Source organism: Ovis aries, chromosome X (genome assembly GCF_016772045.2).
Source record: "Ovis aries strain OAR_USU_Benz2616 breed Rambouillet chromosome X, ARS-UI_Ramb_v3.0, whole genome shotgun sequence".
Lineage (NCBI taxonomy): Eukaryota > Metazoa > Chordata > Mammalia > Artiodactyla > Bovidae > Ovis > Ovis aries.
The window spans coordinates 55122776-55136648 of record NC_056080.1 but is presented as its reverse complement, the minus strand read 5'-3'; the positions used below and the strand labels follow the sequence as shown (position 1 = coordinate 55136648).

The 13873-nt window shown below is 43.8% G+C and overlaps 1 protein-coding gene across 14 annotated transcripts in view; it reads left to right on the top strand.

Moving 5' to 3' along the window:
- CCNB3 (cyclin B3) overlaps positions 1-13543 on the top strand; it is a 61147-nt gene extending 47604 nt beyond the window's left edge. For all 14 annotated transcript variants that reach the window (XM_060408317.1, XM_060408316.1, XM_060408312.1 and 11 more), the window contains 5 exons: positions 4816-4953; positions 8163-8318; positions 9958-10107; positions 12886-13016; positions 13239-13543. In XM_060408317.1, the coding sequence (XP_060264300.1) occupies positions 4816-4953; positions 8163-8318; positions 9958-10107; positions 12886-13016; positions 13239-13311 (648 nt within the window). In that variant the 3' untranslated portion in view covers positions 13312-13543. The remainder of the gene's footprint in view (positions 1-4815; positions 4954-8162; positions 8319-9957; positions 10108-12885; positions 13017-13238) is intronic.
- Positions 13544-13873: the final 330 nt, after the last annotated feature.

Sequence of the window (13873 nt, the reverse complement as noted above, 5' to 3'; positions counted from 1 at the left end):
ATAGATTCAGTGTCCTCTCAGATCTAGTTGAGAGTTTACTTTAAAAAAAATTAATTTATTTGAATTAGAGGCTAATTACTTTACAATATTGTGGTGGTTTTTGCCATACATTCACATGAATCAGCCATGGGTGTACATGTGTTCCCCATCCTGAACCTCCCTGCCACCTCCCTCCCATCCCATCCCTCAGGGTCATCCCAGTGCGAGACAGCAAGAGACACAGATGTAAAGAACAGACTTTTGGACTTGGTGGGAGAAGGTAAGGATGGAATGATTTAAGAGAATAGCATTAAAACATGTATATTCAGCTCAGTTCAGTCGCTCAGTCGTGTCCGACTCTTTGCGACCCCATGAATCGCAGCATGCCAGGCCTCCCTGTCCATCACCAAATCCCGGAGTTCACTCAGACTCACGTCCATCGAGTCTGTGATGCCATCCAGCCATCTCATCCTCTGTCGTCCCCTTCTCCTCCTACCCCCAATCCCTCCCAGCATCAGAGTCTTTTCCAGTGAGTCAACTCTCTGCATGAGGTGGCCAAAGTACTGGAGCTTCAGCTTCACCATCATTCCTTCCAAAGAAATCCCAGGGCTGATCTCCTTCAGAATGGACTGGTTGGATCTCCCATATGTGAAATAGATCTCCAGTCCTGGTATGATGCATGAGACAGGGTGCTCAGGGCTGGTGCACTGAGAGTTTACTTTTAAAAAACTTATTCTATATCTTTGGAGTGAAAAGATTTCAATACATAGACACTTGCTCTGGTTCGTCAAAGCATTTCTCCTTGAAAAACTACTTGTTCTTTTTCATATATCTGGTAGATTTTCTCTGTTTATTCATCTTTATAGAAGGTGGTCTTTGAGTTTTGGAACTTGGGATGAATTTTAGCATATATGCTTCCTAACATATATGAATACATACACGCATATTTTAAACATATATTAAGTTCAACGTTAAGAGTAATCTTTGTATTTTCTATAGTTTCGATTGATTTATCATTTCCTTTTGTTTCTTATCCATTTCCAGATATGGAAAAGAGTTGTTTTTGATGAATTGGAAGGATATGCCTGACAAAGGCAGTTGTGAGGGAGAGAACCTGGCTCCTATGATGAAAAGCTTCTCGTCCTCATTTTGTATAGCTGATTGGAATTATCCACTCTTCTCTAACTGGCACAAAGTTAGGCTCCTAATTTGAAGCCTGATTCTGAGCAGTCAGAAAAACCATATCATGTGAAAAATAGAGGAAGTCAAGTTATTTGGTCTAGAATGAAGATGTATAGGAAACATAATAACTAAAACAGTAGCTGAGAGGCTGTCACAAGAAGGATTAGACTTGTTCCATGTAGTCCCAAGTGGTAGAGTTATGTTAGAAGAGTCTTGTCTCACATTCAAGGAAGGAAGAGTGCTGTAACTGACACAGCTGCTAATTTAAATATTTTATTGACTCCACATTTCAACAATTCATTCAGATACTACCTACTCTTTTTGATGTTATCATTTGATAATGATGTACTGATGGGTGGCCAGTGCCTATGTGAGGTACTGCAAGGAGGCTATGCATCCACTAGCTTTATTGTTTGCTCACAAAGGCATCCTCAGAGAATTGCTGTTTTTCAATTTTACACTTTTTTTCCTGTAATTATTTGACCTCAATTTCTTGACACTTAGAGGTGATAGTCATTACTCTTCATCTGCATGAACTTTCCCCACCCCTTTCTTATATGTTCCTTTGGAAAATGTAGTAGGCAGAATAAAATGCCTGCATCCTAATCCTCAGAATCTGAGTATGTTACCTTATATGGGAATGGAAAATTAGACTATGGAATTAAGATCATAATCAGCTGAATTTAAGGTAGGGCAACTATACTAGGTTATCCAAGTGGGCCTGATTATAATCACAAGTATTCTTAAATGTGGAAGAGAGAGAGGCAGAGAGTAATGCAATATAAGAAAGACTCCACTGGCCACTGCTGGCTTTGAAGATGGAAGGGGCCACAAACCAAGGAATATGGGCAGTTTCTAGAAGCTAAAAAAGATTCTCTACTAGAACCTTCAAAACGAAACATAGCCCAACTTTGCACTTTGATTTTTTTAGTCCAGCAAGCCCAATGGACTTATGACCACCAGATCTGTAAGGTAATAAATCTGTATTGTTTTAAGCCACTGGTGAAAGTTGCTAAGTCGTGTCCAACTCTTTGCAACCCCGTGGACTATACAGTTCATGGAATTTTCTAGGCCAGAATACTGGAGTGGGTAGCCTTTCCCTTCTCCAGGGGATCTTCCCAACCCAGGGATCGAACCCAAGTCTCCCTCATTGCAGGTGGATTATTTACCATCTGAGTGTGATAATTTATTGCAGAAGCAGTTGGAAACTAATAAAGCCAGATTTCTGAGAACATCCAGGCCATATCCCAGGAATAATAAGAAAAGCTTCATGGTATTTCTGTTATTCAGAAATGTAATATATCTATCACTGAACCAATGTATTCAATCATTATCTGGTAATTATTTGCCCATTCAGTTATATATCCATTTCTCCAGTGCTTTTTATGGACCTCCATTTGGTTATCTAGCCTCTGGTCAATAATATTAGCCAATGAAAAAGGAGGCCCAGAGAAGTAAGTAAGCTTACATTAAGGGCGATATCTACTCTGTAGAAAGAATAATTTTCTGTTAAAACCAGGTTCTATTTGGAGGTTCTGTGGCAGAAACTGAGTAACTATTTGGTGGAGATGTTAGAGGGGATTCACACATTGATTAAGGTGTTGGACTGTTACCAAGTCCAAGCTCATTCTGCTTCCTGCACAATACAGTAAATTGGGAGATGAGGTGTTGGGGCAAGAAATAGTGACCTTTATTCAGAAGGCTGGAAGTCTGAACCATCTTGCCAGGGACTGGATGCTAGTTTCTTTTATAAAACAAAGAGGAGGTGAGGTGAGAGGTAAAGTAGAAGGCCATAAGTGGGGGAGGTGAGAGGTAAAGTAGAAGGCCATAAGGTGTTGCAAATATTTACTGGTTTCTGCCAGGAGGGGTATGTTAATTTCTTCTTTCTGGCAGTCATTCACAGGTGGGCTGAGTCACAATGTTTTCTTTGAGCTGAGTTTATTTTAGTTTAACATTCAGGCCTGGGTGGGGGGCAGGATTCCTGCAGATAGGCCATTGTGTATGCTTTAAGCTATAGGCAACATCTCTTTACAAGTTACAAGTTAATCAACTTGTAGAATAAGGAATAGAATACAAAGGTTAAAGTAAAAGAAACAGACCCAATATGGAGTCAGATTTGTTATTCCCTATCACAGGGCTAGTATAAATTGTATTGTTTTTGAATCCTAAGAACCCAAGGTGTTGTAAGGAAGAAGCCTCAGTGAGGATTGTGTAGGACCACCATGAGTGCAAATTGTGCCTACACACAGCGTCCAGGCAAGGCAAAAGCAGGCATGGAATCTAGATAATATACTTAGTTGCTAAGCTGTGCATTCTGACTATGGGGTTGCTATGCCCTGAGGCAAAGGCACCTTTTGCTAATTTATATAAAAGTATTGTCTACTTGATAAAATGTGTGCCTGTAGGGCTGCATTCACCCAGAGACACTTTTTTTCCTACTTTGCACAAAGATGCCATATGAGCTCGCACTAACTGTGGGACTGGGGCTATAGGAGAGTTTCTTGGACTTGGTGAAGGCAAGAATAAGGATAAATAAGAGAAAGAAGGAAAGGAAGGTTATGCTACTAATGCTTTAATCTCTTTCTGGCTTCTTTAGCCCCTCAGCTCACTTACAAACTGTGCTATTGGTACTTGCTCCCAGTCCTTATATTCTAATAGCATATCTAGTTGGGAAGAGAAACTAATGAATGAATAAACTAATAAACAAGTCCCTTTATTTCAGAGCTAAATAAACATCTCTTTTGGGAGTTCATTGTATGGGGTAATAGTGTTTTCTGTGCTGGTCTCAGCCTATCAATAACTAATGTCATGGCTGGACTACCCTCTGTGGTTCGTATTATGATAGCAAAACACTCTTCAGCAATAACGTAGGAAACTTTGAAAAAATACAGGTTTATTACTTACAGGGCTTGGAAATTACAGAGCACAGCTGGGTCCACATGGTGAAGTTGAGGTTGGAGGGAAGGAGAGAGAGAAACAACAGACATGTAAACGTGTGGGCCAGGGGGTTCTGCTTTTACTGGGTCAGAGGTGGGGGCCTAGGGTTTCTGGTGCTTACTCTTTATTGGTAAATTTAAAACATAAGAGAAAGAATTTAAAGCCTGGGAAGAGAAAAATAATCAGTCCAAATGATCAGTTATCAAAACCAACCAAGATCTCTAAAACAAAGAAGCCTCAGTGGGGAAGGTGGCCTGACTCTTTATCTCGTCTTGTGACTGGCAGTGTGTTCATTGGACATAGCCATTCTTGAAGTGGGTATCTCTTTGAAGTGGATACTTTGGCAATCAAAACTTAAGCCAGGCGCTGCTATAAAGTAGCAAATGCGGAGAACAAGAATCTAAGTTTTGGAGGTGAAAGAGAGAGGGTGGGTTCACTCAAGGTGCTCATAGAGAAGGCAAAGCATCTCCCTCTGATGTAAGATTTGTCATTTACCCAAATGTGTAGGGATAGGTATTGCCAGGGTCCTCAGAGGCACGAGAGATACAGCCAGGCACCTACCTAGCTGAAACATTTCTTACACTTATAGCAGTTTCAGCTGGCTAGGTCTTGTAGTTACAATGTCCTCAATACCACAGACCAGGTAGTTAGATCCATCTGGATATGGCTTTGGAGTTGGACAACATTCAGATTCCTGCCTTGTTTGTATTCCTCCAGATGACCTTTGAGATGAGTCATGAGACCCTGTACTTGGCAGTGAAGCTGGTAGATCACTACCTTATGAAGGTAATATGCAAGAAGGACAAGTTACAACTCCTTGGTTCCACTGCTTTTATGATTGCAGCAAAATTTGAGGTGAGCCCAAATCCATGGGACTTGGAGAAAATTAATTTCTGTCCAAGCCATGTATGTATGTATGTACATGTGTGTGCGCATGTGTATAACATGCATGTGTATATATATTATATCCATATATACCACATGTATGCATGTGTATACATTTGCATATATGTGTATCTGTGTGTGTATACAATTACATTCATGAACACAATTAAGTTTTCCTATCAAATTTTTGTCTGTCTTCCATGGCAGGGAAGCTGGTATTGGGTGCAAATGGTGGTGTATTTGTTTCCTGGTATCAACAAAGTTCTCCTGTTTCCTCTTTGAAAATGTGTGTATGTGGACATATTCCTAGTTAAATGAGTTGTTCTTTTTAAAGCTTCCTTCTGTACCATAATTCTCTGTCCTCACCCCCTTTTCTTCTTCCAGCAACTCCATCTCCTTCTGGTAGAGTCTTGAATTGCATGTATAAGGAAGCATTTCCAAATCTAGGTGCTGGAGATATTTAAGAGAAAATGGCCTAGAGTAGATGGTAGTGAGTCCATGTAAATTACTTTTGAAGTAGCATTATAAAAGCAAGTAGCTGGCCATAATCCATCTAACTACTTTATCTGATTCTTTCCTCTTCCTCAGGTACTAAATGGTCTTGTTCAACTCTCATTTTTCCTTCAGATAGGCTAATAGTAGAAAACCTTATGGTTTAGGAGCAGAGAAGTAGTAACTTCCACTGAGTGCAAAAACCTTTAGAACTGTGGATTTGTTTTTGTGTTCCCTCCTCAGCTGTATCCCTAAGTAGCTTTCCACTTCCCTTCTTCACTGCTAGCTCGTACCTCGATCAGTACCTCCCTCTCTAACTCAAACTCTCCCTCCTTTGCTCCTTACTTCCTTCTTGCGCCAGTTCTGGCCCACATCCCCGCTTCTGGCCCTCACTCCATTTCCACACTTACTCTGCTTCTGTGCTCATTACACCTCCGCCCTTGCTCCATAGCTCCCTTCCTCCCTCCAGCCTTCTTTCAATTCCTTCCTTGATCCCTTAGTCCATGCTTTGAACACTCGCTCCATGCTGAGCTCCCTCCTTCCCTCCATCTACCCACCCACTTCTTGCTCTTTCCAGCCCTCCTTTTCTTTATCTTTCTCTCATTACTCCCTCCCCTCCTCACTTGCTCCCTCCTTCCATGATCCTCTCCTTCCTACCCTGGTTCTATCCCTTACTCCTCCATGCCTCCCTCCCTCCTACCACCCTCCTACCCACCCTGTTTCTCCCTCCATTGTATGCTCCACCCTCCCTCCCTTTCCTTTGTTCACTCTCTTTTCTCCTTCCGTAGCTAACTCTCTTCCCTCTGTCACACACTCTTTCTCTTGCTCTTCCTTCTCTCTCCTTCCTGTTGCTCTGCTGGTGCCTGCTCCCCTCCCTCTTTCTCCCCTCCCCCTTCTCCTCTTACCCCTTTCCCTTCTCCCTCTTCTTTTTCTGCTGGTTCCTTCTCTCCCCTCCCTACTTGCTCCTTCCCTTCCTATCTCCCATCCTTGCTCCATGGTACCCTGACATCATGACTCCCCAACCACCCCCCCCCTTAACTTCCTCTCAACCCTCCTTCCCAGTTTGCTTTCTTTTTCTTCCTTCTCTCTCTTCTCCCTCTCTCTCTCCCTCCCTCATTCTCCTGATGTTTTTCCTCTCTGGCTCATTTCCTTCCCTACTCTCTTACTGTCTGGTTCCTTTATTCCTCCTCTCTCGTTGCTCCTTCTCTGCTCAACTCCCTCTCACTCACACTTGTTCTTTGTTCCACTCCATCCTCTTTTCCTCCCTGGCCTCTTCTTTCCCTGGCTCTCCCCCTCATTCCTATCCTCCTACCCTCCTTCCTGCCCTTGCTTCCTAACCTTCTTGCTTTTCTTCCTCTTTCCCTTCCTCTTCTCTCACTCTCTCCCTTGTCCCATGCTTCCCTCTCTAGCTCATTCCCTTCCCTGCTCACTGGCTTCCTGGTCCATTCCCTTGCTCCTCTTCCTCTCTCTTTTTCCTTCTCTCTCTCCCTGCTCCTCCCTCTGCTTACCTAGGGATGTCCTTGTGGATTGAGCAAGTGTTCCCTGCCTCAACCTCAAGGGGGTTAAAAAGAAGCTAGGGATCCCTGACTAGCCAAGCACAGGAGGGAGAAGGAGAGTGCAAGATGCTCTTGTTAGCAACTTTTGGAACCAGGAGTGCCTGTCTTTTAGTTGTCAGGACAAAGGACCCCCACTAGGTTTTTTTGGAGCAGGAGTGTCTTCCCCTCACAAGACTGAGAAGTACAGAAAGACTTTTGCAAGGGGAGGTAAGGAGATGATACGAGAAGAGAAGAAAGGAAGGAGCCACTGGTAAGTAGAGCAGTAGAAGGGAGGATTTCTCGTTCTGGCCTTGTCACTAGGTGGTTGTGTGACCTCAAGCAAGTCTCTGTCTCTCTCTGGCCCTCAATTTCCTTGTCTGCAAACCCAGAGGATTGGTCCAGTTTGTGATCTGAAGATAGGGAAAGTTGTGAGAAGAATGCTGGAGTGGGCAGTGAGGTGCAGCTAGAGAAAAGATTCAGGGGTCGTCCTACCTCCTCTTCCTCACCCCAAAGATAAATTTCAACCTGCAGAGGGCGGGGCATGGGAAGGTGCTCCTGAATGGGGAGAGAGGTGGTGTTCTTACTCTCCATCTGCCCTGGATCTTCCCAGTCTAGCCCCCCTTGCATGTCCTCCCACCACCTTCAGTCTCTGCTTGGGTTCCCTCTGTGCCCTTCTCTCTGTCTCTCTTTCAGTGCCTATTACCCCAACAGTGACCCCTCCCAAACATCCTTATTCATTGCTTAGACTAGGAAACAATGTGTGGGCTTATTTTCCATCCCTAGCTCCCCTTTCTGTGGTCTCTTTCCTTCCATCCCCCTCAGAGCAGGCCTTAGCTTTCCCGTTTCTGGCTCTCACTCATCAGAAGAGAGGTCAGTGCTTCCAGTCCATGTGCTATGTTGTGCCGCTTCCAGCACTATAGGAATCTACCCCAGAAGGCCTTGTCCTCTCTCCTCCTGTGTCTCTGATTTTGTTTTTCAGATGGACTGCTCACATCAACCAGATGCTGGCTCTCAGAGCTACCCTGAAGGTTTATTCCAGGGAATGTTATTACCTCCTATCATTCACCCGCTCTTCCCCTGCCTTTCATCTCCAAGCAGAGAGGAATGGGTTGTCTTTGCCTGTTTGTGACTGCCTCTCCTCTCCACCCATAGGAGCGCTGCCCACCTAGTGTGAATGACTTCCTGTACATCTGCAACGATATTTATAAGAGAGACGAGATGCTCGCCATGGAAGCCAGCATCCTGAAAATCCTCAAATTTGATATCAACATTCCCATCGCCTATCATTTTCTGCGCAGATATGCTAGGGTAAGAGGGAGGAAGCACATCTTCATTTTCCCACTGCTGAGTTAGTCCCCTCCATTCCCAGAGTGGCTCCCTGAGTGGTAGGGAAAGGGACAACTGAGGACAGGGGAGTTTCTTCAAGCCACCCTCCTAGAATGGCAATCTTTATGGAGTGTGGTGGTGGTGGTGGTGGGCAGAGAAAATTGCAGATTTCAATGGTATGCCTGTAAAGTTTTGAGGTGAGGGCAGAGTAGGGGAGGGGAAGAAGATTCTTTAATCAGGAAGGGACACATGGGAAGTTTAGAGGAGATGCTAGCAAAGTTCTTTTCCTTCACCTGAATATTGCTTACAAGGGAAGTCACTTTGTAATTATTCACTTATTCTACAAGTGTGTTTTGTGGAAGGATTTGTATGTGAGTGTATGTATGTATAAATATACATGAAAAGTGTTAGTCACTCAGCCGTGTCCAACTCTTTGCGACCCCATGGACTTAGCCCACCAGGCTCCTCTGTCCATGCATTTCTCCAGGCAAGAATACTAGGGTGGGTTGCCATTCCTTTCTCAAGGGGATCTTCCCAATCCAGGGACTGAACCTGGGTCTCCCGCATTGCAGGCAGATTGTTTACTGTCTGAGCCACCATCAGTTCAGTTCAGTTCAGTTCAGTCGCTCAGTCGTGTCCGACTCTTTGCGACCCCATGAATCGCAGCACGCCAGGCCTCCCTGTCCATCACCATCTCCCGGAGTTCACCCAGACTCACGTCCATCAAGTCCGTGATGCCATCCAGCCATCTCATCCTCGGTCATCCCCTTCTCCTCCTGCCTCCAATCCCTCCCAGCATCAGAGTTTTTTCCAATGAGTCAACTCTTCTCATGAGGTGGCCAAAGTACTGGAGTTTCAGCTTTAGCATCATTCCCTCCAAAGAAATCCCAGGGCTGATCTCCTTCAGAATGGACTGGTTGGATCTCCTTGCAGTCCAAGGGACTCTCAAGAGTCTTCTCCAACACCACAGTTCAAAAGCATCAATTCTTCGGCGCTCAGCCTTCTTCACAGTCCAACTTTCACATCCATACATGACCACTGGAAAAACCATAGCCTTGACTAGACGGACCTTAGTCGGCAAAGTAATGTCTCTGCTTTTGAATATGCTATCTAGGTTGATCATAACTTTTCTTCCAAGGAGTAAGCGTCTTTGGAAGCCCATAAATATATATGTGTATATATGTGTCTCTGTGTGTGTGTATGTAATATATATGTATATATTATACATGTGTGTGTATATATATGTGTGTGTGTGTGTGGATTCAAACAAGAAAAGATTTCTAGTCTGGAACCTGGTGCAAAGATAGCAGTTGGAGGCCTTTGGCTTTTCAAAGGATGGCATATACAGAAAGGGGAGGTGGGAGGGTACCATAAGTACAGTTGGTATTTTGGCTTAAGATCCTAAAGATGGCAAACACCATTGCTGATTTCAGAATCTCCCCTCCTAAAGATTCTGCTTTAGAGACAGGGTCCTTAGTGTGAGTCATGGTGGCAGAGGTACATCGCTCAGGCAGAGAACCATTTAGGCCCAAGGTAGGATAACTGGAGTGAGTGCAGGGGTCATCTGCTTGGTGCCAGTGTTCTGTACTGATTGCTGAGTCAGTCTTCTTCCTGCCTTTAGTGTGTCTATGCCAGCATGAAGACACTGACCTTGTCCCGCTTCATCTGTGAGTTGACCCTGCTGGAATATGACTATGTCCAAGAGAGGGCTTCCAAGCTCGCTGCTGCCTCCTTCTTCCTGGCCCTCTGCATGAACAAGCTCGGACACTGGGTAAACACTTGTGGGCAGTGGGGAAGACCGGGTGGGGGATTTAAAAGCACAGGCTCAGCTCTGGAGGAAGGTATAAGTTAGGGTTGTGGGAGACTCTGTGACAAAACTGCTGCATATGTGCTGTTATGAATCCTTTAACATCTTGACCTCTTAGGGGCCTGGCTGCCTAAAGGTTTTCTGTAGCCCTGGTTTTGAAGTATTTTATTTCATTTTTCTTTGTCACAGTATCATTTGTTCTAAAGACAGCTCACCTGAAAGCCCAATGTCACAAAACAGACTAATGTGAAATTATTTTGATTGTGGCAGGGGGTGGGGTAGACCCACTTCTTGCCTTACCCCATGCCACCCCTGCTCCTAGCAGTCCTCTCAGAAAGCTTGGCCCCATACAGGAGTGCTCGTTGGAACAGGATTTGGCAAGTACTGACCCAGAGAATAGAGCAGTGAAAGTAACTGTCTGTGTATATAACAGGGGACTCAGACATATACTATAGTACTCTTCTCTGAAGGGGAAGGCCTCCACAGCCTCCTTCCCCAACACAAATAAAATGTATATTTGATGCTTTCTTAATTTTATGAAAAATTGTGAATGAAAACAACTTTAGAAAACTATGAACTTTTTGAGGTGTAAATGAAATCCAAGTGGAAGAGTTTGTTCACAAATGAGCATACTCTTCCCAACCTCCCCTAGGCCCCTCCAGCCTAGAGATTCTAGCACCACTACTGATGGAAGAACCTCTGTGTGCTGAGAAAGAACCCTAAAAACAGTTGTGTGAACTTGGACAGGCCCTGAAATGTCTTGGGACAGAGAAAGCATTCAGTAAATGGCAGTGATGGTGATGAAAAAGAATATGTAATAATAGTTAGCATTTATTGAATGCTTAGATGGTAGTCTAAACACTTTGTGTATTAACTCACTTAATCTTCACAACAACCCTATGAAATCAACAGTATTATCCCTATTGGACAGATAAGAAATAAGTTCCCGTGTTTGACTAATGAGAGGCAGAGCTAGGCTTTGAGAACTACGAGTCTGTTCAAAGTATATACCTACTCTACAATCAGAATGGATGTGGCCGTAGCTCTGGAGTCATGATCCTGGAGGCCCTGTGCTGATCCAGGCTTTGGATCCTGGGGAAGATTGGTAGTCTTGGTAGGGAGGACGGTTGAGAGGCTTAGGGCAGCAAACTGCTTGCCAACCAGCATAAAAATATTTCAGTATTTTAATATTTGATGTGGATGTACTAACATCAGCTAAATGTCAGTCCTGATCTGAACCCAGGTAGTCTGGCTTCACAGTCCTGTACACTACTATATATATATATATATATACACACACACATATATATACATATACATACATACTGCTATAGATGAGAAAGGCTTCACACAGAATGTGACTTTTGAGTTGGGTCTTGAAAGATGAGTAGGAACATGTGAGAAGGGACATTCTAGGCAGAGGGAAGAATGATTGAAAAGACGTGAAGGCAATAAGGAAACTGATTTGGGGGAGGCAGATATTTCCTATGGATAGAGCAGGGAATGTATTAACATGGAATGGTGAGAGGTGAAAGCAGCATTCCAATGACTGCCTTTGCCTGTGGCAATGGTTTCCAATATTCAGTAGAGCCCTGAGATTCCTGCAGAAGTATCTCAGGGCCATGTAAAAGGGAAAGGGATCCAAATTGGTGGACTTCTTATCCCCTGCCGCCAATTCCAGGTAAGATAGTTGGGGAAAAAAAATGAGTTCAGGGAGAATAATATAAGACGTTTGAAGAAAACTCCTGCTTTGCAGAATAATAAATCTTCCTTCCTCTACCCGTGGAACTCCCATTAGACTTTTAGCACCTGTTGTAGATGTCCACTTCTCTACAAAGCTTTCTGTGGCTCTCCCAGACAAAAGTCATGGGTCCTACAGCTCTCTTCCTCTAGTGTCCCATGCTCCCTTCCCGGGTAGCACTTCCCACACATTTTGTAATTCTGTGTGTGCATGTCTGTCTCTCCCACTAGACTATACACTCCTCAAGGGTAGGAGCCTTAGTCATCCTTGTATTCCCAGCATTGTGTATGAGGCTCGGTTAATATTAATCCTAGCTCATATGGTATGGGCATATGCTAGACTCTGTTTCATGTGCTTTATGTATATTAACTCATTTAATGCTATTATATAATTACTGTGATGATCCCCATTTGACAGATTTAGAAACAGCGGCACCAAGAAGTTAAATAACTGGTTCAAGGTCATGTTGTAGGTAGAGCTGGAATCTGAACCCTAGCAGCTTGCCTGCAGAAGCTTTGGTCTTAAACACTCTGCTATACTCCTTTTGCCACATGCTAGGCATCCTTAAAGTTGAATGAGAAAATAAATAAATGAAATGATAGCTGTTTGAGCCAGAGGGGAAGAACAACCTAAAGTTCCTGATGGCTGTTTTGTTGGGACCTCAAGTTTGTTCTGAGGTTTGCCTAGCCATTGGCTCTTAACCTGAGAGTGCCTAAGTTATAAAGTCTATCCTGTTCCTTGAATTCTCAGTGGATTTCAGTTTAAATACCTATGACTGGGCCTTGTATCCAGCTGGTAACATATGGATATAGCCATTCCACTAGCTTGCAGATAGAACATATTTTTCTAGGTAGTACCCTATAATTATTGGCCAGTATCTGTGCTGTATGAGTCTGAGTTGTTTGACTATCTTCTCTGCCTGTACTATGGATAGGAGGTTTGGACTTGGGTGTTGGTCTGCTTCCTGTCATAAATGTCACTGTTCACGTTGCTTCTTCCAGGCTCCTATCCTAGAGTATTACAGTGGCTACAGGATCTCTGATCTTCACGCCTTGGTCAGGCAGCTGAACATCCTACTGACTTTTCATTCTTGCAATAGGCTCAAGACTGTATGTTCCAAGTATTCACATGAGTAAGTATCAGTCTCCAGTTGAGGTTGGGTTTATGCTTTGTCATGGGGAGGCCCAGACGAGCCTCACTTAAGGGGAAAGAAAGATTCAGATACTTTTTTACCTTACTTTCTGTTCCAGAGTTAAAGCAAGATAGGGAACCAAGGGCCAATGTCCCACTTATTCCGTGGAGCCTCCTTGCTTTGGTCTGTTTCACACTGACCAGACCCCTCTTCCTTTTTCAGGATATTCTTTGAAGTCGCCAAAATCCCACCCTTGGACATGTTGGCACTGGAGAAAATTTTGAGGTGTTGCTAATTCTGAGGCCGAGGGTCTGGTACTCTGGCAGCAGCCACCAGGGCTGGGCAGGCGCATAAATAGGCTGTATTTATTCTGTCTTTGGATTTGTCTTTTCATCACTTTTCCTCATTTTTATACTGTTTGTCTTTTCCCAAACTGACAATGTTGTATTTAAATTTTTTTTGTACAAAAGAAAAGTTGTTGTAATATTTGATTATAAATTTAATAAAAATGATGGTTGTTGTTAAAATGACTCACTTCCCCTTTATTGCTCAGGAGCCCCATACGTAGCCCACAGATGTATTTTCCTCTGCCCAGTAAAGGCTGTGCCTCAGGGTCTGGCTTATCCAGTTTCCCTCTTTATTTGAAGGTCTTCCCTTCAAAGGAAGAGGAATTGAGCTAGGTGTACATTGATGGATGAGTCTGTAGAAGGAGCACCCTGGTGCTGGGAGGGGCAGTCCAGAGAGAGAGACCCCTTACAGACAGACAGGCCTCAGTGTTCAGATCTGGGGCAGCTGGATGTTTGGCCCAGTATCCATCAGTCCCCTTTTCTGGTTGCCTGCTTTCTTTGCTTCTTCCT